Here is a 26,409-nt window from a genome sequence, read left to right as displayed (position 1 = left end):
CTGTTAAAGATTTTGAATTCCCAGTGGTATGGCATATCACTTTATATACTGAACATATTAAATTAGACAAAGATGTATTTATGGACAGTACTGGATATTCAGCAGTAGGAGAGGGAAAGTTGGAAGGAATTTGGGTAACGTTATATATTTCCTGTGATTCTAGAAAGGACAAAACTTTGTTAGCGTCAATGCTGGCACTTATTAGTACAATGCAGAGAAAAGACAGATTTCCTCATGCTGTTTTGTGGGGTAGATTGTCAGATAAGTAAATAACCTGTATGTACATTATTCTTTCTAATATATTCTTCAGGTTGCTGTCTGGAAAACCAAGTCTGCTTTGCAGAAATTGGCTTAACTTTAACTTCTGAAATGAAACAGTTGTTTGTTTGTTTTTTGTTTTTCAGATTGCAGCCAAGAATATACCGATTCAACAGGCATAGATTTGCATGAATTTCTGGTGAACACATTAAAGAATAATCCCAGGTAAGTAGCTCCAGCATGTTGTTAACTCCTAGTATAGTCCTAGAAATCTAGCAATTAAGCATCTTATAATTCTAGTTCTAGAGAATGCTGTTGGAAAAGAAATAATGGAAGCATCTTAAGTGAGCAAGAAGCCATAAAACAATAAATTTCTACCCCCTAGGCTTTCCAGTTTCCCATTGCTTAATTACTTTTCCTGAAATTTGGTCACTGTGCTTTATCTTCCCCACTGCACAGCTCCATCTAAAGACTCTTAGCACTCGTATATTATAACCTATGTGATTGGAGGTATTTGCAACTCAGATCATATTGTGAGTGCCAACTTCTAGCCTCACTACACCCATAGTCTTCATTTGGAACTGCAAACTCATCTTAATATAGAATTTTATCCTAAATATATAAAAAAGTTTCTATCAGGATTTTTTATATATTATGTTTTACATACTCTTTTCAACTGAATCTGTGTGCACAGTTTCATCCTCCACTTACTGGACATCCAGAAATAATTAGGTAAATACCCATCCACAGAGGGGCTTAAAAATCCATGGGATTTCAAAATGCATGAATTCACATTTTGTATTAAAGGGGACATTTCTAGCCTTCAAAGCAAAAAGTCCCTGAATTGTCCAACCTGTACAAGCGGTAATAGCTCAAAGGAACTTGAGAGCAATGCACTCTGTAAGGTTTCTTACTTAGGGCTGTTAAGTAAATGTGTGTGTGTGTGGGGGGGGAATGTATTTGTGGAAAATTTCAACTTTTCAATGAAAGATCAAAAAACAAAAACTTGCAGTTTAAAACAGAAAATTTGGATTTGGCAATGCTGCAGCAGTTCCTCATGGAAGGTGTTGTTGGGTGCCTCATGTCCCCATTCTCAATGACTTCCCTGGTCAGACTACATGTCCCACGATGCATCATGGTCTCCCCTCGTGCTGAGTCACAGTGGTGCACCAGGGAAGGTGGTTATTTTGAGTTTGGGGTGTTTGATTTTTAGACAAAAAGTTGAAATTTTCCACAGAAAGTGCACACTTTCTATGACAAATTGGATTTAGTCAAAAATCCGATTTTCCATCAAAAAAATTTGTGATGGAAGTTTTTCAACTACCTCTACAGCTTACTTTTGTTCCAAAAAGAAATACCAACTTTATTCAACCGCTCCACAAGCCACCTCAATGCAGTTCTTTGAGGCTGCGAGTGCTGCCAGGCTGAGCCCTAATGCTGAAGGGATTTAAGTCCATATCTTACCTTACTCTGGTATGGATGGGGAGAAGGGGAGACTGGATTCTTTCCCCAGCTGCACCAATGCAAGGGAGGTTGGCGTACTAAAATATTTACATCGTTTTTAAATAAAGGGAAACTTCCATAATTTGTTTTTGAAGTATCATAAAAGTATCTAAAAATGGTTTTGGTAGCTGACTCTTCAAATCGTTGTTTATTTTTACAGGGACAGAATGATACTCTTAAAAATGGAACAGGAAATTATAGATTTTATTAGTGACAACAAGTAAGTTAATTTCAGTATTTGGTTAGTTTATCATATTTGCATGCCACATATATCTTTTGCATAAAGCATATGTAAGTACTACATTTTTATGAGACGTATGCTCACTTAGAGGCTCATCCTACACTGTGCTGGAGTTTAGTACCTTGCAAAATCAGGCCCTACATTCCTCTCTAATAGCTGTCAGGAGGAGCCACTGCAGTAGGTGTAACAAAAAGCAAGGCTTTTCATTTTTATTATAGTTCTCTAATGACTTCCAGCTGGTTCCAGTTATGCCCAAAAATAATTGTAAAGCTTTCATTGCATAGGATATAAACCATGTATCTCTAGAGGGGGATATATAATCAAATATTATGTCACGCAATTTGCTGTGTGCACTAAGGTATCTTTAATGTGGTGAAAAATAAGCTTTTGTTTGAAGGGATACAAAACCCTGTTTTGCTCTCACATATTCAACATTTTATAATAAAATTATAGATTGCAACTTGGTTAAAAACAAACAGATTGACTTTTGAGGGGAAAAATAGACATTTTAAAATAGAGAGAAGTAAGAAGATTTGTTGTACTAGAATAGCCCCTTGGTGTTTTGAACATTACCCAGTATCTGCTGCTTTGGAGGAAGGCATAAAACTTTCATGATATCCTTAGCCATTTGTGCAACATTGTATATAGGGCGAAAGTGTGTATGACAAGTTAGTCCTACCTGACCCCTGCAGCGGTCAGCTGATGCCGTGAAATATGAGATTTGATTACCTTAATTTAGCATGTAAAAGTATCAGTTTTATTATTGCCTATAAATATATCCAGCACTTTTTAAAAACCAGCCATTGTAGTTGATTGTCTGCTTGCCTGCAGCATACATGTATGCTGTATAAATGAACAGAGGAAAAAATAATTACATCAGGTTTTAAAAGGTATTGTTATATTATATCTTAGAGATGATCATGTAACTAATCAGTGTGATATTTTCTTTCAGTAATCACTATAAAAAGTTCCCTCAGATGTCGTCATATCAGAGGATGTTAGTGCACAGAGTGGCAGCTTATTTTGGAATGGATCACAATGTAGATCAAACTGGAAAATCTGTAATTATCAACAAGACCAGCAATACTAGAATGTAAGTACTAGCCTTGTGCTTTTCCTATTTCCCTTTCATAAGGATCAGTTTGCATCCTGGCTACATGGTGTTTCAAAATTCCATTTTTGTAACGCTGAGCATTATTTTATCACTCATTCTGGTGTAGTGTGTCGTTACGTCTGTCCTTGGAAGATTGTATGAGGATTTGAAAGATATAGAAATGAGTCAATCCAGTTGTTTCGAGTCAAGAAATTTATATAGTACCTCTGGAGTGGAATGTTTTGTTGACCCTCTAACACCATCACATAGCTATAGAAAGCAATTTATTGCTTAACACGTTGCCTGGAGCTGTGCAGGTTATGAAGGACAGGTACTTTTAAATAACCCAAAGATGCTGGGAAGATATCCTATTCCCCCTTTCTATTTCTATTTCTTCTTTTTTGCAGTTTCCACTCCTGCCTACTGAGTTGTTTATTTTGCAGCAGATTTTTTCCCCTTTGCTACCGTTTATTTTTTTCACAGATTGTAGCTTTCCCCCCTTCTTCTAACTTTAAACCTTTTTTATCATCATTCACTCTGGATTATAAATCTGTAATGGGGCTGTGAAAACTGTTTGGTCCCTATGAAATTAAAAATATCCATTAGACTTAGATAGTCAGTGGGTAAAGTGGGGTGGGCAAACTTTTTGGACCACATCTAGGTATGGAAATTGTATGGCGGGCCATGAATGCTCTCAAAATTGGTGTTGGGGTATGGGAGGGGGTGAGGGCTCTGGCTGGGGGTGTGGGCTCTGGGGTGGGGCCAGAAATGAGGAGTTCAGGGTGTGGGAGGGGGCTCCAGGCTGGTGTGGGGGGTGACGGCTCTGACTAGGGGTGCAGGCTCTGGGGTGGGGCTAGGGATGAGGAGTTTGGGGTGCAGGAGGGGGCTTTGGGCTGGGACCGAGGGGTTTGGAGGGTGGGAGGGTGATCAGGGCTGGGTCAGGGGGTTGGAGTGGTGGGGGGCAGCTCAGGGGTGCAGGCTCTGGGCGGTGCTTACCTTAAGCAGCTCCCGGAAGCAGCGGCATGTCCCCCCTCTGGCTCCTACGCAGAGGCGCATCCAGGCGGCTCTGCGTGCTGCCCTGTCAGCAGGTGCTGCCCCCACAGCTCCCATTGGCCACAGTTCCTGGCCAATGGGAGTGCAGGGGCGGTGCTTGGGGTGGGGGCAGCGTGCAGAGCGGAGTGCCCTGGCTGCCCCTACTCATAGAAGCTGGAGTGGGGACATGCCACTGCTTCCGGGAGCCGCACAGAGTGGCCCCTGACCCTGCTCCCCGGCTGGAGCGGGCCAAGCCCCAGACCCCACTCCCCAGAGGGAGCTTGAAGACCGGATTAATACAATTGTCAGGCCGGATGCGGCCCACGGGCCGTAGTTTGCCCACCCCTGGGGTAAAGGAAACGTACACAGATTTAGCTGCAGAGAATAAGAAATAACAAAATTACAATTTATGTAGGTCTTTGCTAGACACCATTTCATCATAATCACTTTTTTCATAGCACACTATTCAAGTACTACAGGCTTCTCAGGGCCTGATTTTAGCGCCCTCACTCTCATATAAGATTTCCCTTTCCAGCTTACCTGCATTTGTGCGTGTGCACACGTGTATGTGTGTGTGTTGGGGGGGGCATATGTTTGTGTGTGTAAGGGAGTCAGAGGAGAGAGAGATCCGGCATACCACTACTGTCATTCAATTAAGAAAAATTTGGAGCAGCCCCTAAAAAACCTTACATTTTCATTGGTTTTATTTAGGGTTACCATTGGTCCGGATTCCCCCGGACATGTCCGGCTTTTAGAGTTAAAAATAGCGTCCGGGGGGAATTTGTAAATGTCCGGACTCCCCCCCCCCCCCCCCCCCCCCCCCCCCCCGCCCGCCCGCAGAGCACGCGCTGCTGACAGGGCAGCTGGACGGATGGTGCCACTTACATGGGGCTCCGACAGCCAGAGAGAGCCCCTCCTCCACTTCCCCCTTCTCTCCCCTGCAGCTGAGAGCACTCCCTCCCTCCCTCCCTGCATTCGCAGATCACCAGCCGGCCGTTCGCACCGGCAGTCTGGAGCTCCTCCCCCTGCTCCTCCTCCCCGGCACGCTGGCCTGAGCGGCAGAGTAAGGGGGCCAGGGGGTCGGAGAAGGGGCAGGGAGGTTCTGGAGGGAGCAGTCAAGAGACGGGGGGGGGGGTCGGGCGTTCGGGGGGGGCTTTCTGGGGGTGGGGGTGTGGATAAGGTTTTGGGCAGTCAGGGTACAGGTAGGGGGTAGGATCCTAGGGGGGGCAGTTAGGGTGGGGGGGCCTCAGGAGGGGGCAGTTAGGGGACAAGGAACAGGGAGGCTTAGGTAGGGGGTGGGGTTCTGGAGGGCAGTTAGGAGCAGGGGTCCCAGGAGGGGTAGTCAGGGGACAAGGAGTGGGGGGGCTGTCAGGGGGCAGGGGTGGGGAGAGGGATCGGAGCAGTCAGGGGACAGGGAGCAGAGGGGTTTAGATGGGTCGGGAGTTCTGGGGGGGGCTGTCAGGGGGTGGGGAGTGGTTGGATGGGGCGTGGGAGTCCTGGGGTCTGTCTGGGGGTGGGGGTGTGGATAAGGGTTGGGGCAGTCAGGGGGCAGGTAGGGGGTAGGGTCCTAGGGGGCCAGTTAGGATGGGGGGAGGGTCTCAGGAGGGGGCAGTCAGGGAACAAGGAGCAGGGAGGCTTAGGTAGGGGGTGGAGTCCTGGGGGGCAGTTAGGGGCAGGGGTCCCAGGAGGGGGCAGTCAGGGGACAAGGAGCAGGGGGAGGGTTGGGGGTCCTGAGGGGGGTGGGAAGTGGGAGGGAGTGGAAGGGGCGGGGCTAGGGCAGGACTGGGGCGGGGCTAGGGCAGGACTGGGGCGGGGCTCCTCCCGTCCTCTTTTTTGCTTGCTGAAATATGGTAACCCTAGTTTTATTCATTCCTATTTGTTTCCAGTTATCCTTTTCTTTTCACATATGCATCAACTCCTCAGTGCAACAAGAGCAGTAGAATCTCGCTCACAGCTTAGTTCTCTTTCTGGCTAGCACTGACAGTATTTTTTGTGCTTTGGGCTCAGTTGGTTGCCTTGACATGCACCTTGCAGACCAGTGGCACTAGAGCTGCTTTATATTGCCTTGCAAAGCACACTCTCAACAGGAATTGAATTCCAAACAGTGGTCTAAAGTTTATATGACAGCTTAGGTGAAAAGTCTGAGTGATTTCACATTGGATATTGTGGCTCATGGCCTAGTGGGAGAGACAAGGAGAATCATTTAAATTGTTTACAAAGCCAGCATCGCAACTGGCACTAATTTACACCTTTGCTGGCAGGCTGAGCAGAGAGGCCAAAAACTGAATGGTCTTGCAGATTGAAGTACCCTTTTTACTCTGGAGGTGCTCCCTGCAGGTCATAGTTAAGGCACATAGATAGAACCATGTGGGAAAATTTGTCCTGCCACTGTCCATAGTGTACTTGTTCCACAGAGAAACAGAAATTTCCAGCCTTCTGCATTGTCACAGTCTAGTTTCTTTCATTAGCACTAAGTAAAACTGAATTTTGTTTGTTTTTGTTCTTTTAAATAGTTATTTAAGGAGGGGGATAGCCTAACCCTAAAGACACATTATTCTACCATGCAGCATGTAGTATATTTATAATATTTTAAGATACAGTTCTAAAATGAGGCTTTATAAATGTCTTTTTTTTAATTTCCCAGATGCAGGAGACATCTAAAATTTCTTTTTCTGACTGAGTCTGGGATTTTATTATCAGGAGAAACAGGATGCGTGATTAGTTTGTGTGGAGTGGGAAGGAAGGAATTACACCATGTCTGATTTAAAAAAATAATGAAAAAGTGGGGGATCTTTATATAAACTGAAATCACTTTTGTTATTGTAGAGGAATAGTATTCCCACAAGTATTTTAAATGGAAAAACTGCAAATTTAGAATGACATTAAAACAAACTAACAGTAATAGCAAACAAGCAGCTACGCAGATTAGCTGTATGAACAGATAGATGGTTTTGAATCAGTTAAATGTTCTTTTAAATATGTATAAGATATAAATTAATAAAATGGATATTGGAAGTCCCTATTGGCCATCTATGTAGCCATTATGAGCTGGAAGTTTCTCATAGGATTTTCATGGGAGCAGGATCAAACCCTTTGGGTTAGATTGTGACATGGCCTACACAATCAACAAGCAAGAGAGAGTAAGAACAGCCCTTGAATCCTTCCATAGGGCTACCTAGACCTTAGGTCTGACTGCACAGGGATAAGCAGGGCTACCTGTCCACTTACTCCCATCCCAGAATAAATGGGTGGGAAGATGGTGAGGACTGGATAGAGCCTTTATTGTCCCATCTTTTTACTGGCCAGAGTCAGCACAGAGGAGAAGTAATTTACAGCTGATAATACTCACTGAATGCCTGGACATTCAACCCATGCGGATTTCCATTGACCCTAATTATAAGCTTCACCAGTATTGCCTTCAGTGTTTGTAGTTGCCATAAGCTCCATATTCCAGGTTTCAGTAAAGTCATTAGCTCCATTGGCATAACCCGCAATAGTCACAATACTAATAAATTCTGCAGAGTCCAGGATTTTTAAAGATCCCAATATTGTATACGTTAGAACCTAGTTTTCTCAGAGGGAAGAGTTTTACATGGCTCAGAACCAGAACTCAATTCTTGGAACCTTCTGACTCTATTAACTACCCAATGTAAAGCATCCAGAACAGAAGCATTTCTGAAAGTGATGGAAAAATTGCTTAGTGTGGTTCATGTTAATTGTAGTTTAAACCTAAATAAATGTTGACTATATTACATATGTAAGTTCATATATGATAGAGAAGGCCTAACCTGAAGTCCAGAAAGTCCAAAAGCTATGCACTTCAAAGGAAGCTGGATCTCTGGAGTAATGTGCTGCTGCTTCTTCCTCTTTTCACATGCTCATTTGGTAGCACATTCTGAATCCCAAAGCACCACAGCCTGACACAATGAATAGGGAAGAAAGCTTGTCATAAGTACTTCCAGAATTCACAGATTCTATTACCTTTTTTAAAAAAATCTTTTGCTATCATGTGTTTGTGAGTGTGGGAGGGTGGGTTTGATGGAAAGTCATTGCTGTGGGCGAAGGTGCTACTGCTTACTCATCTTGCTGAATGAGGGTTTGTGTGAATATTCTGCTGCTGCCTGGCCCCCACAAGAGGGGAATGAGGATTCTACCAGCATGTACTGGTGGGGTGAACATTCTGATAGCGTGATATGATCGCATCCTCTCTCTTCTGCCTCTTAGTGGACCAGTTGAGATTTAATGGGAAAGAAACCTTCATGCTTATGGGCATAAACCATCCACCAATTACTTGGGGTTAAGAAGAAACTTTGGGCAATTTGTTCCATACTTGTACACTCTGGAGTTTTCTACCTTCCTCTGAAGCATACATTTATGTTATCACCTGGCCCACTGTAAGGTGTGTGAGTGTGTGTGAGAGAGAGAGAGTGTGTGTATGAACAGAACAAGGAGTAATGGTCTCAAGTTGAAGTGGGGGAGGTTTAGGTTGGATATTAGGAAAAACTTTTTCACTAGGAGGATGGTGAAGCACTGGAATGGGTTACCTAGGGAGGTGGTGGAATCTCCTTCCTTAGAGGTTTTTAAGGTCAGGCTTGACAAAGCCCTGGCTGGGATGATTTAGTTGGGAATTGTCCTGCTTTGAGCAGGGGGTTGGACTAGATGACCTCCTGAGGTCCCTTCCAGCCCTGATATTCTATGATTCTATGATTCTATGAAGGTGCCTGCCTCAGGGGCAAGAATTTAAGGAGCTCTGGAGGCTGCTAGTTTCATTGGGGGGGGGGAGGAGGAGGGGGAAGCAGCTACAATAGTGTGAGTTCAGGAGAAAATGTGATTTTTGTGTGAATATTCTGCTGCTGCCTGCGCAACCTGTGCTGCTTTTTTTTTTTTTTAATTATAGTGGCAAATATATATTCCTAGCACCCAATTCTCTTTGGGATTTGAATTGTCTGCTGTGTATTCCTGAGCGTCAGCAGCATTCCATTGAAGTCCAAGCTAGTGGACCCTAATGGAGGTTTGGACCATAGTTATCATCTGACATTTTGAAGGCTGTCTTTGTAATGCAGAAGGACATACATTTACTTATTACAAAAAAAGAAGAAGAAGAAGAAAAGCGTCGATTAGTCAAATTTCTCATGGAAATTTTAATGTGCATAGAGAGATCATTTCTTATAACTAAATGTTCTTGCATCCAAACTTGATAAAACTAGTCGAGTGCACTAGTTCCGATAAAGGAGTAGTGGATTAAAACATTTTAATATTCTACATTAATGCTTTGAATTATGACTGGATTTAAAAAAAGTTAAAAATGGCCTGTCTAATTAAAATCTTAAAAACTTTCCAAAAAACTACCTTTGGACAAGTAGTACATGTGAGAAATATTATGCAGAACAGAAGTTTTTCCGAACGTTGGATGGAGATGGTCACAATGTTGCTTAGTATGGAATATCTTACTCTAACTGTGATATCGCTATAGTGACTCCATTGTATGTATATTTGTCTGTCATCTGTGTCAGTCTATCATCTATCTAAAGCTATACCAAAATGTAATGTGAACACGACAGTGCAGTATGATAAAAGCATACATTTGAAATGGACACCATGTATTATGCAGGATATGAGTGCCAACAAAAACTGCATGTGCCACTCTTTATTCTGTACATGCCACATTTAAAAAAAATAGAACTAGATTAGAGAGCCTTGCAGCTGTTGTCAGTACTTGTACATATCTCTGTGTGTATATTCAGACTGATTATTTCAGTGGAGATAGATAAGTGGGGAGAATGCAGGTGATGTGTTTAAAGGTGCTTGATAAATACAGATTTTAATTTGGCTTTGCAGTTTGCCATATGGATATCCTCACATGTGGTGTGTGCAAAATATGTTTTTACGGATGCACACACACAGCTGCATACATACCTGCACATACATACAGCAGAGTTACTCAGCATTCAGGACGTAGGGTGTGAATAAAATACAGCGATTGTGTTTAGAAAGTGTCTTGTGCATTTGAAGAGCTTACCAAAGGGCACATATCTTGTGAATCTTAAGACTTATGATTTTGTAAACCCTTTTCAGTGTTGCATACCTTCTAACCTTTGTAGTAAAGCAGCCTATTGATATTTTGTTCTACTCTACATTATTTTACTCTGCTGCTATAGAAATGCTATGTTATAGTAGCCCTGTTGGAAGGTTTTTGGTGTCTTCAGTATACATCCAAAACTTGGAGTAGTATTAACACTTGCTGTATATATTTCATGAGTTTCTTTTTAAAAACTGTGTCAGCAAAATGATACATACTGTACAATACGTACTATCTGTGTCATATTCTATCCATCTATTTTCTCTGTGTCTGAGTGGCTTGAGTCACAAATACAGTCATGACATTGCCCATTCCTAACCCACCTGCAAAAAATAGAAAAGCCCTCAGTAGGCTTTTTATATATGCTTTGCATTTAAAGACATTCTTTGTGTCTATATAGGTACATGGAGCTTTTTTTTTTTTTTTTTGGAAACCTTTATTGTGATATGGCTCTTGCAAATAGTATAGAAGCTTTAAGACATCCCTATAAAATGGCAATCAGTGAAAGCAGGCAATTTCAACAACATGGGTTAGCTCTTAATGGAGATCCCCCCCACCACTGCATCCAGGCATGCCAAGCATATTTGGATTTAAAAGATACTAGTTTTGTACCGAAATGGTGGGATTGGTTACATTATAGGCTCAATAAGCACAAGTTATGACTTCCAGGGTATACATCAAAATGTGCTTTTCCCCCTTGACTGATTTTTGTTTCTTTAAGAATTCATTTGCCGGGGGGGGGGGAGGTTAGAAGTAAGTTGACACAAACAAAAATGTTTGCAGCTCTTTTTCAGCTAGGTATATATTCTGTAATCTTATATTTGTGTAAGCGAATGCTCATGTCTTGTTAGTTATGAGTAAACCTCAATGACAAGGCGTGAACATTGTTTTGTTGGAACACAGCGCAATTAACTCTGCAAACTTTTTGTTGCACCTATCTTTAAAAAAAAATCATATTGTCTCTATTGTAAGTAGAACACGATCAAGGCAGTGATCTCATGAAGTTAGACTCACTGTAATATGACCCATGATCTAGGAGGATATACATGCAAACATCTCTCTTTCTCTCATTTTGTGTGGTGTCTGAGGTTCTGTAGGCCGAGATTTGTAACTTCAAGGAACTATGAACCAATTTATTTTAGTTTCATACAAAGTCTCCCATTGCAAGAATTTCTCTTTCCAGTGTTGGCTATATTTTGACTGCTATTTTATTACTGAGATATAATTATACTGTGATAAAGCAAATCCCTGCATTCTGACTAACAGTCATTGTTGCCCAATTAGGACTCACATGCTACACTGGTATTGAGAAATATCTGTGCAGTGATTATGCATCAGACATCCACAACTAGAGTACAAGGGAATGACATAGCTGAGAAATAATAGTGTCCTTGTTACCTCATTGGTTGAGATGATTCCTTTTTATTTTAATATTTATTAATACATAAAGCACTCATATTATGGTCCCAACAATAATAGGATAAAAATCAATAAAACAATAAAGACAACAAATGTAATGTTAACAACATTGAGTCTTCTTCATGCTGTCGCTTTGAATCAATAAATGGATTTTATTTCATAGACATTTTCCGTACAATCATCAGGGACTTGGTGAAAAGTATGACTATTAGTGACTTGGAAGTGTAATTTGTCTCAGTAGGGGACTCGTGAGTAATAATAAAAATATTTAGTGCTCTTTATCCAAAAAGCTTGAAGCACTTTACAGAGGAGGAGCAGTATCATTATCCTTATTTAACAGATGGGGAAACTGAGGCAAATAATTCCTAATGCCCAGTTCCTTAAAAAATGCACAGACTAAGCTAATAAACATGTCATGGATTTCAGCACTACATTATGTATTATACTATAGGCATTAGTTTTCGTTATTACATTACTTGTTTTTGACTGAATACTGTTACACACTGTAATGTGAAGCCTTCATACAATACAATTTAGGAGAAGAAACTACATATGTAATTTTTCTTGAAACTGTTCTTGACTTTTTTTTTAACTTAATGATATTTGAACTGGGACTGCTTTTCACACCAGACTATCTCTTATTTCAGTCTTGCATCCATTCTTGCAAGGAAGACGTACAAAGAAAAAGGGTTTGTCAACTGTGTGTTGAGCTAAATTTGGCCCTACGATGTGCAATTTTTATTCCAGTCAGTGAGAGCTATGTGCATGCATCCAAGGACAGAATTTTCCTGTAAATGAGACATTAGGGTTAATGAACCATTTCTAGTGGTTCCATTATTAATTTTCAGTCTAATATAATTTATCTAAACTAATTTGTAATTGAGGTGGACATGTATTTTATAGCTGTTTTATATTGTAATGAAGTATTAGTTAAACATAAATCAAAGGACACCTACAGTATTAGTCTGTTCTTAATCCTTGCAGTCACACCGCTTAATCTTGTCATGAACTCGGAATTGTGTAGATGCGTGGTCAAATTTGGAAGATGGGACACTCTCTTCCTTGAATCAGTAATTAACCACTGCCCTGGTGTGGTGTTAGGGGGTGCTCTTCTTGTGACGTGGTGTCTTTTGGATGAGTCAAACTCCTCAGACTTGCTGTGATTACTATTTGTGGTTATTAAAAAGATCGTGGCATTCTTGGTAAAAGTAGAGTTTTTAGCTGTGACTGGAAAAGTAGTGGTTAGCCAAATCCCAGCTCAGATAATGACATTTTTCCAGTTTAAATCCCACTGCACTTTCATGTCACGGTACTGTAGAACTGGAGGTTCAAAATGGCCTCTGCGTTTCCTACTCCCACTCTGATTCAGTAATGGGTGGAGTAATTTCCTTAAATGCAGGAGTCCATTTTCAAAAGTGGGTACCTCAGTCAGTGGGTGGATCCCTCTCCGTTCTATTTTGGTGCTGGAGTTATGAAGTCTGAATGCGTGGTGCATCTCTACGATGTGATACACCAGGCATGAGAAAAATGCTTCCTTTGAGCAATCCTTACTTCTGCACTATAGGCAAAGGGGAACCGTGCTCCTGTGTTCACATGGCAGACTTGGAGGTTTGTCACATGGAAGTTGCTAGATTACTAACAGGTAGCTCCACCATCCAAGCCAAAGGCTATTTGGGAATTGGCTTCTGATGGCTGTCTAATGATGGAGAAATTATTCATGGCCTGAAGTGGAACTAAGCACATGAATTTATTATGTAACACTGTTTTTATCTTCATGTTCAGGGCATTTCTAGAGAACTAATGGTCTCCACATTAGCCAGTCAGCTTTTGGGAAGTATGCTGCCATTATTGGTGGTTTTCAGATCTTTGATTAATTTTTTTTCTCTCCTATTTAATTCTTGAATTCATTAGTTAGATAAGGAATGTCATTTGAAGTATTTATTTGCGGTTATGCAACATCTTAATGTTCAGCTGCTTATAAGGTATGATACATACCTAACATTGAATATTAATGTATTTTGTAATAAGCTGTGCTACCACATTTGAGCCTCCATTAGCTGGAACTAAATTGAAGCTGCACAAAATGTTCAACCTAGGTAGAAATTGTAAATATTAAGGGTTAAATCCAATCCCAGAGGGGTGGGAGGGAAAAGAGTGTTCTACAGGTGCTGAATCATTACCTGCCTCCCCCAGTGCCTGGTCACACTGGCAGCAGAATCGCTTTGCAGCTACTTATACTGAAACCTTGTTATTTACAAGCCAATGGCAGGTGGCTCCATGGAGCAGCAGATCCTGTTGCTGCTCTTCTTCAGCCTGTCCTGCCCAAACCCCACTTCCTGCTGTGCGCTGCCGGAGGCACAGAACTAAGTCCCATGGCATATAGGGTATGACTCTGAAATAGACTTTGGGAGTCAAGGTGGATAATCAGTGGAACATAAGCTCCCAGTGTGACACTGTGGCCAAAAGAACAAATGCAATCCTTGAATATATAAACAGGGGAATATTGAATAGGAAAAGGGAAGACATACTGCCTCTGTATTTGCCACTGATGTGACTGCTGATGGAATACCGTGTCCAGTTCTGGTGTCCACAATTTACGAAGGCAATTGATAAATTGGTGAGAATTCAGACGAGCCATGAAAATGAGTAAAAGATTAGAAAACATGTCTTATAGTGATAGACTCAAGAAGGTCAATCTAGATAGCGTGACAAAGAGGAGGTTAAGGGGTGGCTTGATCACAGTCTGTAAGTACCTACATGGGGGAACAAATACTTAATAATGGACTCTTCAGTCCAGCACGGAAAGGTAGAACAAGATCCAGTGGCTGGAAGTTGAAGGTAGACAAATTTTGGACTGGAAATAAGGTGCACATTTTTAACAATGAGAGTAATTACCCATTGGAACAACTTACCAAGGTTTGTGGTGGATTTTTCATCGCTAGCAATTGTTAAATCAGGACTGGATGTTTTCTAAAATTTATGTTCTAGTTCAAATGGGAATTAAGTTCAGGGATGTTCTATGGCCTTTGTTATGCAGGATGTCATACTGGATTATCACACTGGTCCCTTCTGGCTTTATAATCTCTGAATCCCCTGCATTTCATCCAGCAATCCTTTTGCAGAGCTGCACAAGCTCCACTGTATCTGGGGTCCACATAGACTGAATCCAGAGGTCAGTGCTTTGCCCTAACTGTATTGGGCCAAACCTTGAAGTCTTTACTCGGGCAAAATGCTCAATGAGTAACTTTCCTTCACCGGGGAAATGATGGATTCTCCATCTTTTGATGTCTTTGAGGCTGGAAGGGGCCTTGATGGAAGATATGATTTAGCCAAATACAAGTTATGCTTTAGCCAAACAAGTTATTGGGCTTAATACGAGGGGAACTGTAATGACCTGTGACATATAGGAGGTCAGACTAGATGAAGTAATGGGGTGAAAACTTTGGCAGGACAAGGCCTCTGCATGAATGGGCCCTGGCTATTTGCTGATTTCCCAATACCAGCAGTCCAGAGCCAGCTCCGCAGGCTGGTTGGGGTGCAGAGGGGGCATAGCCCACCCTCCAGGTGAAGCCATTGTGGACAAATCTCCAGCAGAAGGACCTTGGAGAGGTTTAGCTTTCGTGTGGGATAAATTAACACCATTTGTTAGAATCCACTCATGTTTACCTTTAATGATGATGACATTGTTCACCTTGTAAACTATCATGGGGTAACGCCAAATACAGAAATACATTTTTAGCTTTTATATCTTAATTACTTTTATGGTAAATAAAGAATGTATGAAGAGAAAGGAGTTCTGGTTGGATGCTGAGTAAAAAATTAAAGTCCTTACCATTAACAAGTTAGCATTGGGATTCGCTTTCCCTTTACTAGAGAGCAGAAGCTATCAGCAGAAACCTTGTGGTAATGTCTGGCTTTGTAATGACTTTTGCTGTTGAAGTGTCACCATGCCAGAAATGTGGTGACTCATACTGTAAAATAGTCTAATAATGTGTAATTGGCCTTCAGATACTTTAAACACCTTTTTAAGTGGCTTTGTGGTGTGTTAAGTTGTGGTGGTATAACTGTGTAGTGCTCTAAGTCTTAATAAAATGAATTACATTATAGGAGAACAGAAATCCCCCATTGGTCATCGTGTGACATTAAGGCTAAGATTTTAGAAAACAGGATTAACTCCATATTTAGGCACCTGTCTGATTTTCAAGATCAGTTGAACTGCAGCTCCCAGGTGCCTAAATATGGATTTCAGGTCCTGATTTTAGGCTCCTGTATTTGAGGACTGTAAACTTTAGATAGCTGCATGCTTCCATTACAATAGATGCCCCGTCATAGTTAGGCCTGGAATTTAGCCTTGTATCATTCAGCTGTGACTTGTTTAATTGATAAATATTCCACCATCTCCAAATGTTGAAATTCACAAAATATTTACATGACTTCATATTTGAAAATCTTGATCTGGAGGCAAAAATGGTTTCTGCACCATATACAATAGAGTTTTGATTCAACGGGGAAAGCACAGAGACAGTAAAACTTACATGAGTTTAATACTCCTGTTCTATAGAGACTTATGGTGTCCTCCAGCATAAATATAAAGCAGGGTCGGCAGATACAGGGCCGGCTCTGGCTTTTTTGCCGCCCCAGGCAAAAAAGCCTCCGGCCGCGCCCCCCCCCCCCTGTGGCCGGGGGGGAGGGGGGCCGGAGCCCTGGGAGGAGGGCGGCGAGCCCCGGCGGGGGCTCCGCTCTCCCCCCGGCGGCCGGGGGGTGGGCGCCCGGGGGGAGGGCGGCCAGAGCGCCGGGGGGAGGGCGGCGAGCCCGGCCGTGGCCCCGCTCTCCCCGGCGGCCGGAGCGCCGCGCTGCCCCCGTCCAGGTGCCGCCCCAAGCACAAGCTTGGTGGGCTGGTGCCTGGAGCTGGCCCTGGGCAGATACAGTAGATATTCACAGTGCAAGTAAGGAGAACTACTGTGCCTCAAAATAGAGGTCAATGTGATGTTGGACTGAGCAGCTGGTTTAATTAAAGAGAAGTACAAATAATGGAAAAATGCAGTAAAATCATTTGAACACCCGAATAACAATGCCCTAAATCTACACAACTCCTTTGAATCTACTCTGCAACAGCACTTATCCCATCTCCTTATATTATTACCCTTCTATTGGTATATTTGGATAACACCATGTTGCCAATTGCTCCATTTGCTTGCAGACTGCTGATCCTGCATCCACTCTGATGTATCCTTGTGCACTCTCCTACCACTCTTGCCCTAGCTGCCTGTCATTCCATGATTTATTCATTTTAGGAGGATTAACGTGCTGTAGCCCATCCAATACATTTATTTTAACCTCCCATTGCAAATGTAAAATGGATTGTAATTTTTACAAGAGTTTCACACAGTGCAGAGATGTTTGTGGATGACTTCTCCGACCACATCCTTATTTCAGCATTTTCTGTGATATGTTATGCACTCTGGCCTACCTAAGACACTGTAGTGCTAAACCATCTTTTCTGCACAAGGTGGGTTTGTTGCCTCTTTTGAAAGCAACTGGTGACAAGCTGTGTGTCACATTACTGTTGGAAATGTATGCCTTGTAATAAGCATGTATGTACTGTATCAATGTAAGGCAAGCTTTAGAATTCCAGAATGTTTGTGTGCTTTGCTGACCGAATGTGTAAGTCTCTAGTACCATAACATCCAAAGTTCATGCTTGTCTTTTTCATTTGTCCTTTCAGTATGATGTCTGTATTTGGATTTCTTAACCAATCTTCTTTCATTTCAGAGTTAACTTCCAGCATCTTTTTTTAAAAAAAAGTGTATATGCACTTTAAAAACAAAACTGATAAATATTTCCATAGTCAAAATAATTCCACGCTCTTAACCCAACTATTAAGAATGTCTGAACAGATTTTTATGAAATTATGTTTCGGTATTTCTGGACATGAGCTGTCTAACAAAGAAACCTACTTTACTGAGGCTACTGGTAATTGTTACTCTTTCACAAACTGTGTTCAAAAGCTGCAGTTTTGCAGCAAAAATACAATCTGATTATACAGAGGCTACCTCCTTAACATAGTTATGAGGGCTTTGTTTTCTTACAACTTCCAATTGTTGACTTTGAAATTGAAGGACTGTATATCCCTAGATTTGTAAGCAACGGGGAGTTCTCTGGATAGGTCCAAAACAGAACGTAATCCTTAGGGGTAAATTCTGCTATCTTTTTACTGGTGTAAATCAAGAATAACTCCATTACAACGGCTGGAGTTACTCCAGATTAAAACCAGCATAAATGATGGTAGAATTTGTTTTGATACGTATTATGTTGTTCTGTGCGATTAATTGCACAGTAATGTTAAAGCTTATTACTCAATTCACTGATGGAAGAAGAGATGCTGGTTTCACAACAGAAAACTTACATAACAGCTTGATGATACTACCAACATTCTATACATCTTTCTCCTCCCACATGGAGGAGCTTACCCACCGTCTCCAAGTTTACTCCCTCCTAAAAATGGGCCTCATTATGCAGTATTTACTCAGGCAAAAGTCTCTTCTCTCCAGTGGGAGTCTTGTCTAAGGATTTCAGGCTCGTGTTCAAAGTAATCTCAGAGGTGTACAGGGAAAATATCAGTAGCCAATTTTGGAGTTATGAGGAACTCTCTATTTTTTTTTTTTTTTTTTGGATTGAGAACTGCAAAATAATTGTGTGTGTGTGTGTAAATAAGTAGGGGAGGAAGGGGGCTGGTTCCGTAATACAATTACTACAGTTCAGACCCTGTGTTAACTGTGTGCAAATACAGATAAGTATATTTTTCAGCACTCCAAGGGCACAGAAATAAGAATCCCCTGAGCTTTCACCAGTATCTCAAACTGAATAATTGAACATGAACTACCAGTGCAATGCTGTAGCTATGCAGGCTAACATGATATATGGAGTTGGTGTTACCTCTGTATACAGAATTAGGCTTGGTCTAATTAAAAGTTAGATCAACCTAGCTACATTTGTCAGAGGTGTGAAAAAACCACACCCCTGATCAGCATAGCTCTGCTGACCTAACCCCAGTGTAGGTACAGCTATATCAATAGATGAAAGGCTTCTGTCAACCTAGCTACCATCCTTTGGAAAGGTGATGCTTTTGTCAGCATAGGCTGCATACACTATGGGGTTATGCCAGGATAGCTATGCCAACATAGCCATGCTGGTATAGTCTCTGTAGTGTAGATGCAGCCTTAGTGAGACCATTACTGGAATACGGTGTCTTCAAAAAGTATGTTTAAAAAAATTGGAAAGGGTTCAGAAAAAACCTACAAGAGTAACTTGAGGTCTGGATAACACACTTGAGACTTAAAAAGCTGATTCTCTTTAGTTTATTCAAGAGATGGTTAAGAGATAACTTGATCAATTGTTTAAAAGTACCTACATGGGGAAGAGATTTCTGATAGTAGATGTCTCTTTAATACAACAGAAAAAGGCATAATAAGGTCAGATGGTTCAAGTTTAAGCTGGACAAATTCAGACTAGAAATAAGGCACATATTTTTAACAGTGAGGGTAATTAACCATTGGAATTTACTTCTAGAGATAAGGCGGATTCTCCATCACTTGAAATCTTTAAATTAAGGCAAGATATCTTTCTCAAACACGCGCTCTTGCTCAACCAGAAGTTATAATGAGGTTCTATGATCTGTGTAATGCAAGAGGTCAAACTAGATGATCATAATGGTCCCTTCTGATCTTAAAATCTATGAATCTATTAACTTTAAAAAAGTTTGGGAAAGTTTAGCTGAGACCATCTACAGAAAAGGAGATGGAGAGTAACTCATATGGACCTTACTCTTTCCTATTATCTCCTTCCCTTCTTTCCTGCCATGTCACATGTTGTCTGAGGAAGGCATGGCAAATTCCTACTCACTCCTCCAGTATCCGCTCTCATCTTCAGGAAAGAAGCTTGGTACTGTCCTCCAGCATCTGACATCCACTTCCACTATATAGCTGTCTCTGTCCACTCTATGGGTAAACTGGGAGCTGAGTACCGCTGATGCTATGTTCTGCTGTGCCATGGAGTACCACAATAAGCTGTATTACATTTTCCATGGGGCCCCATTTGCGTTAGGGTGTCCTGGTGGCAGCCATAGCTAGGGGAGTGCTGTGGAGCTGTGCTGACAGGGAGTTGTGGGAGGGCAAATGCGCCAGTGAAGATTGGGGGGTTCTGCTAGAAGGCAGGCTTGCTGCACTGGCAGAAATATTTAGAGGACTTCTGTGAGGGGAATCTCACAGTGATGGTAAAGTGCAGCCAACCCCTTTGTCCCTTCCCTAAAGATTTACCACAGGAGAGGGCAGTCTGGTACTTCAAGAGTAGCGACTGTCAAGAAAACAAAGCACAGACATTGGGCCAGATCCTTTTCTGGTAGAAATTGATTTTGATGATTTCTACCAGCAGAGGAGCCAGCCCAGTAAATTTATCTTTACAAACAGTGCATTCATATTCTGAGGTCTTAAAGGAAGGAGACCTACTGCAAAAATAATTTATATAAGGGTCCATCATTAAACAACTGAAACCACATCATACATAAACACTTCTGAGTAGATTTGTAGCATCCTGGTCAAAGATTCCATTGGCTAATAAAAACCCTTAGATTTAATATACAGTTGCAATAATTGTCCAGACCTAAACTCCTTGGATTGTGTACAAGGTTGTATGGAAAGATACACCTCTAATGATCTACCTGACAATTGTAGGAAACATCAATGGAATTAATGTGCAGGAAGGTGACAAGACAGTAAACCCATTTAGACTGATCCTGTAGCTGCTAAATTAGATGCACTAACTCCTGTGCTGGGTCATATTGATGAAAACATAGTTGTTACATTCTATCTCCTAACCAAGTCTTTGGATTTTCTTATATGCATGTCAACACAAGAATATAGCCACGTTTATGTACAGGGTAACCAGGAAACACAAGTGCAAGCCTGCATAGAATTTGACAAGTTCAGACAAATTATATTATATCTTTGACCTTTTTAAATTGACATTTGCTTAGTACATTTCAGTCTTTTTTTTTAATGCACAATTGCATTGCTGTATTTGATTTTTCACAATGGCCTTATGGAAAGTTTTTAAAATTAGAATAGAACTAAAAGTAGATAAGAACATAAGAACAGCCATACTGGGTCAGACCAATGGTTCATCTAACCCAGTATCCTGTCTTCTGACAGTGGCCAGGAATGAACAGAACAGTTAATCACCAAGTGATCCATCCCGTCACCCATTCCCAACTTCTGGCAAACAGAGGCTAATAGCCATTGATGGACTTATCCACCATGAATTTATCTAGTTATTTTTTGAACACTGTTATAGTCTTGGCCTTCACAACATCCTCTGGCAAGGAGTTCCACAGGATGACTGTGTGTTGTATGAAAAAATAATTCCGTTTGTTTGTTAAACCTGCTGACTATTAATTTCATTTGATGGCCCCTAGTTCTTGTGTTATGAGAAGGAGTAAATAACACTTCCTTAGGCTACGTCTACACTACCCGCCTGAATCGACGGGTAGAAATCGATCTCTCGGGGATCGAATTATCGCATCTCGTCGGGATGCGACAATCGATCCCCAAATCGACGCTTGTACTCCACCAGCGGAGGTAGGAGTAAGCACCGTCGACGGGGGAGCCGCGGAGGTCGATTTGCTGCCGTCCTCACATCAGGGTAAGTCGGCTCCGATACGTCGAATTCAGCTACGCTATTCGCGTAGCTGAATTTGCGTATCTTAAATCGACCCCCCACCCCGCATAGTGAGGACGTAGCCTTATTTACTTTCTCTACACCAGTCATGATTTTACAGACCTCTATCATATCCCCCCTTAGTCGTCTCTTTTCCAAGCTGAAAAGTTCCAGTCTTATTAATCTCTCCTCATATGTCAGGCTGTTGAGCAATAGGAAAGACAGGACTGCACAGTATGCCGCACACTGTCGCACCTGGCATTAATTAACAACCTTGTTGGCATTGATATCTTTGGTAGATGCCAACGAATAAATGGTTATGGAACCAGAATTATCCTTTGACAATGTGAGATAGGTCTTTTAAGGTCAGGCACAGGACACGTTAACAGAGTGGTTTAGGTAAATTAGCGCTTCCACTGTCCCTGCTCTATTTATAAAGTGAATAAATAGGGGACTTCGGTTTCCTCTGTTGTCAATCTTGGGCCTTTCTTTAAACACTAAAATCGCCGTGTATATGTATATCTGTATCTTTATATAAATTAATTGATATGTGCTGAATTCATAACAGATAATAGACCTACAACAAAATATACTGTACACATACTATCCCTTTCTGCCATACCTTCCATTAAAAAATTATTTTCAATATATTTTTCTTTTTGGTCTTTTGCTTCATATGGTTAGACTTTCCTACCCCTTAGAATGGAAATGATTCCTTTGTTTACATACTATACTATATGTGGACTTGAAGGTCAAGGAGCTAAAAATAAGCAATGTCTTCTATGAAACAGATAAATAATTATTCCATAGATTTAGAGATCATAGAGATCATAGAATACAGGAAACTTGTTAGAGAATTTTAGTAAGTATAGTACATATGTTGTTTGTACATCAGAGTCAGCTTGTCCTGATTTGGTCTTACAGTAGAAGAGAATAATGACAGAAAAATAATACTGAGTAAGAAATAACCTTTCAAATTTCCTCAAGGAGTAGTACAAGGTATAGGTACACTTCTTTGTTTTCTTCAACTTTACAGTATTGCAAACCCCAAGCAATGAGTCAGACCCCAAAACAAACATGATTGGGTTAAAATATATATATAAAATAATACATTTTAATTTTATTTGTCTGTTGATTTCTAAGCCTTTTAAGGTGTGTTTGAGTCATGTTTTCAAGCTTTTCTCTGCAGTCACTAGGGCTAGAACAGGGGTCGGCAACATTTGGCACGCAGCTTGCCAGGGTAAGCACCCTGGCGGGCCAGGCCAGTTTATTTACCTGCTGACGCGGCAGGTTCAGCCGATCGCGGCCCCCACTGGCCGCGGTTTGCCGTCCCGGACCATTGGGGGTGGCGGGAAGCCGTGGCCAGCACATCCCTCACCCGCACCGCTTCCCACCGCCCCCATTGGCCCGGGATAGTGAACCGCGGCCAGTGGAGGCCGCAATCGGCCGAACTTGCCACGTCAGCAGGTAAATAAACTGGCCCGGCCCGCCAGGGTGGTTACCCTGGCGAGCCGCGTGCCAAACGTTGCCGACCCCTGGGCTAGAAACTTAGGGTGAAATCTTGGTCCCACTGAAGCCCCAAACTGCAAAACTCCCATTGATTTAAACAATGTCAGTGTTTCACCCTTCCTTTTTTTGTTTAAATGGAAGTTAACTTTCTTACATTATCACTTGGGGCTATGTAAAACACCAAATATTCACAAGCAGTAGTGAATAAGTGCAAGCAACGGAGTGTGCAAAATTGTGAATTCACAAATTGAGCCCATTCTTTGAACTGAGTTGGCTTCTACCACAACTGAAAATTCATTCCCATGTGTCCACAACCACCCCACAGTTTGGTACATTTTAAAGGCTGTGCTTCAGAATGACTCAGGTGTAAGAGAGCATAAAGGAGAGGGGAAGGTGTTTGTTACAATTCAGGTCCCAAATGAGGTGAATTAGCAGAACGTACTAATGCTATGGCTACCCACATTCAGATTCAGAATTACCGGTATGTTATCTGTCCTTCCCTTTCATGAGCAATGAATTCACTCAAAACTTCTTAAAGTAATGTACCAGATTCCATTGAGTAAATAAAACATGAAATGAAATAATCATAACATATGATCATTTGGCAGCCTTATCCTGCAAGCTTTGTGCCTAGGACTCTCATTGGTTTTCATTAGAATTCCCATATTCCATATCTTACAGGGCTGGGCCTTTGGTCTATATATTGTCCACTTAGTGTGTGAGCCCTTTGGGGCAGGGACTTCCTTTTTGTGAATGTTCTTTTCTGAACGCAGGTGTTTATTTAAGAGTTCATTTTCATTGAAGACTGAGGCCTGTAGATTGGTTTAGGTTAGGGTCTTTTGGCCCCATTATACAATTAACAAAGCACATATAATTTTATTGGTAGAAGCATTTTTAAATAATCTTACAGGGTTTTTATGTTATGTTTCTGTTGGGAGATGAAGGTTGTCCCTCAGCATTTCTCATGGAAATTCTTGTTCTGGTCTTTATTTTCTAACTTACCTCTGCATTTTCATTCTAGGCTGAAACCTGGCATCCAAGGCACCGATGTTGCAGGGAGAACCATACGGGCAGATCCTGCAGCAGTACATGAAGTGCCATTGAAGTCAGTAAGGTGCCACACGTGCACAGGGATCTGCCCATACAGTTCCCCTTTCAAGATCAAGGCCCAATATCTCAGCCTTGTATTTTTGTTTAATTTAGGAAATAAGCTGTTTGAATTTTCTTTGTGGTTTTAAGAATGAATGAATGAATATATAAATAAACGAAGTTACTGGATTGGGATCATATTTTGTACTCATGCTTCCCAAAATGACCTGTGGAGAGGTGGAATTAGCAAGGGATTAATTCATCATAATGGTGGTCTCTTCATTTTTGGTATTTTATTTAAAAATACAGAATTAAAAGAATGTTAAAGTATGAATCTACATGGATAAGACATTTGTATAAAGCAGTAATTACAGAGGATATTTACCAAATGGATTTTAAAAGTCTATTTTCTTGACTTTGATACAATTAGATCATTTGTTTTTTTCCCCTCTTTCTTTTGTTCAGTAAACCCCAGACAAACTGAAACACTCAAAATACAGATTTACAACTATAAGCTCCACACTGGCCCTCCCTCCAGTCCTAATGCAATGGTTTTATCTGTTTGTCCTTTAATTGTGCTGTCACTTATGGAAGATAGATTATATATTTTTTTAACCTCTGAACTTTTTCACTTGCTCATTTTAAAGCAGAATTTTTGAGGGTCTCTTCTTCTCCTGACAATTTAAGTATAATACCCATTAATGGGAATGAAGGCAGAATATAACCTGTAATATCCTATTTACATTGGTAGGCTTTCTCTTTACAAGCAGCATCACTGCACTGTACTGTCCATTACAGTAGAAAACTATACAAGTGAGCACACACCTTTGCACTTTCCAGAAATCTTCAGAAAAGAACAAAGTGGGACATCAGGAGAATCTGAAACTTTCTATGTTATGGACCCAATTTCCAGTGGTGCTGATTAGCCACAACTCCTGTAGAGGTATGTTGAATTATTGGATGCTCAGTATCTCTGGAAATCGGGTCATTGTTTTCTGAACCAAATTGCAGTCTTTGCACAAAAATGAAGGCCGTGAACAGAAGTTATTGGAGCCCTCCAAAATTCACGTAAATTCATAAATAAAAGCATGTCAGGAAAGTTACCACCTTGTGAGTTTTGCATTTACCATAGTTCATTACAAGCTTTTCCTGTACATTTGGTAATTAATTGTAATGTGGCACAAATATGTGTTATGTTTCACTCTGGTATAACTCCAACACTGTGCATTATAATCAGCAGAGTGTTAGTTTGAACAGTGTGTCAGTAAAATGGTGGTTGATTTGTACATCTGGATTAAAACAGCATTTTTGAATGTAAAAGGTTGTGAGGATTTTTGGGCATTATTTTACAGTACTGATTTTTGAATTTTTGAAAAGACAAGATAAGATAAATTCTGTCTCCAGTTTCCTCACCATGTCAATGGGAATTTTGCACACAGTTTGGATGCATCATTGTATGGTGTATGATCCCTAAGTACTCTGTTCTTCACTGACAAACATAAATTTCCTGTTAACACTATCAGAATTAACACACGTGTGCCGAGGGGCAGATGAGCCCCTTTCTTTAGATAAGTTTTGTATTCCCAGAATTGTGATGCTATTGAATTAGCAGTCTGTCATCACATCACAAAATGTATTACTATTTTGTTAACCAATTTATGGTATAATGAAGCCTTGGCAGACAACTCAAAAGCAGGACATTAAGACCAGACACAAGATGAAGTATATCAGAAGAATGAAATGTCACTAAAAGAAACAAATTCTGATAATTGTTAGCTCCAGGACATGAGACACTTCTTAGCATTTCCTTTTTATACAAGGTGGAGAAGAATACAGAGCAGTTATTCCCAGTTACTGAACCTAGAAATGTTAAGCTCTTAGCCAGCAGTATTTGGCCATTAAAAAAAAAAAAAAAAAGCCTGGATGAGTTTAAAATCAATTGGTTAATCAATACTATTTGATTGTTCTGAAATATTTCCCCATTTATGAGCTACTAGATAATTATTTGTTTAAACAAAATACCACTAGGTCCTCCCCAATTACCAGTTTGATTTATTAGGAGTGAGAAGTTCTATAAAAATATTTCTATCAGTTTTTCCGTGTTTATAAATGTGGGTAAGCCATATTCAGCTGCAGCTTAGCTGGAGGTCAGGACAACTGAAGGGACAAATTAACATATTGTATGTTAACTTGTTTTCTTGTCCTTCAGTCACAGGGGTTGATGAGGCTGAGTATCTTAATGACTGAGACTTTGCATTCACATTCCTTCCTACATAACAACAACAAAAGATATTTATAGCAATAACAGTTAGCTGCATTAGAACCTCATCAGACAGCTGTAGTCAGTATCTCCCAACCACAACAAATATAAACTAATTTTGCACTAAGTGGCTCTGTGAAAAACAAAGAGCGCCGAGAATTAAAACAAACAAACAAACAAAAAACCCAACGAAGCAGATTTTTTTTATTGATATG

At 41.0% G+C, this 26,409-nt stretch overlaps 1 protein-coding gene across 15 annotated transcripts in view; it reads left to right on the top strand.

Moving 5' to 3' along the window:
• Nucleotides 1-26,409, top strand: part of ARPP21 (cAMP regulated phosphoprotein 21) — a 150,186-nt gene that overhangs the window by 7,114 nt on the left and 116,663 nt on the right. For 14 of the 15 annotated variants that reach the window (XM_065398015.1, XM_065398016.1, XM_065398017.1 and 11 more), the window contains exons 5-7: nt 405-483; nt 1,922-1,981; nt 2,955-3,095. In XM_065398015.1, the coding sequence (XP_065254087.1) occupies nt 405-483; nt 1,922-1,981; nt 2,955-3,095 (280 nt within the window). The remainder of the gene's footprint in view (nt 1-404; nt 484-1,921; nt 1,982-2,954; nt 3,096-26,409) is intronic. The other variant, XM_065398013.1, reaches the window with a different exon arrangement.

The sequence above is a fragment of the Emys orbicularis genome, chromosome 2, assembly GCF_028017835.1.
Source record: "Emys orbicularis isolate rEmyOrb1 chromosome 2, rEmyOrb1.hap1, whole genome shotgun sequence".
NCBI lineage: Eukaryota > Metazoa > Chordata > Testudines > Emydidae > Emys > Emys orbicularis.
Note: the sequence above shows the minus strand (reverse complement) of the source record. Positions and strands in the feature narration are given on the sequence as shown.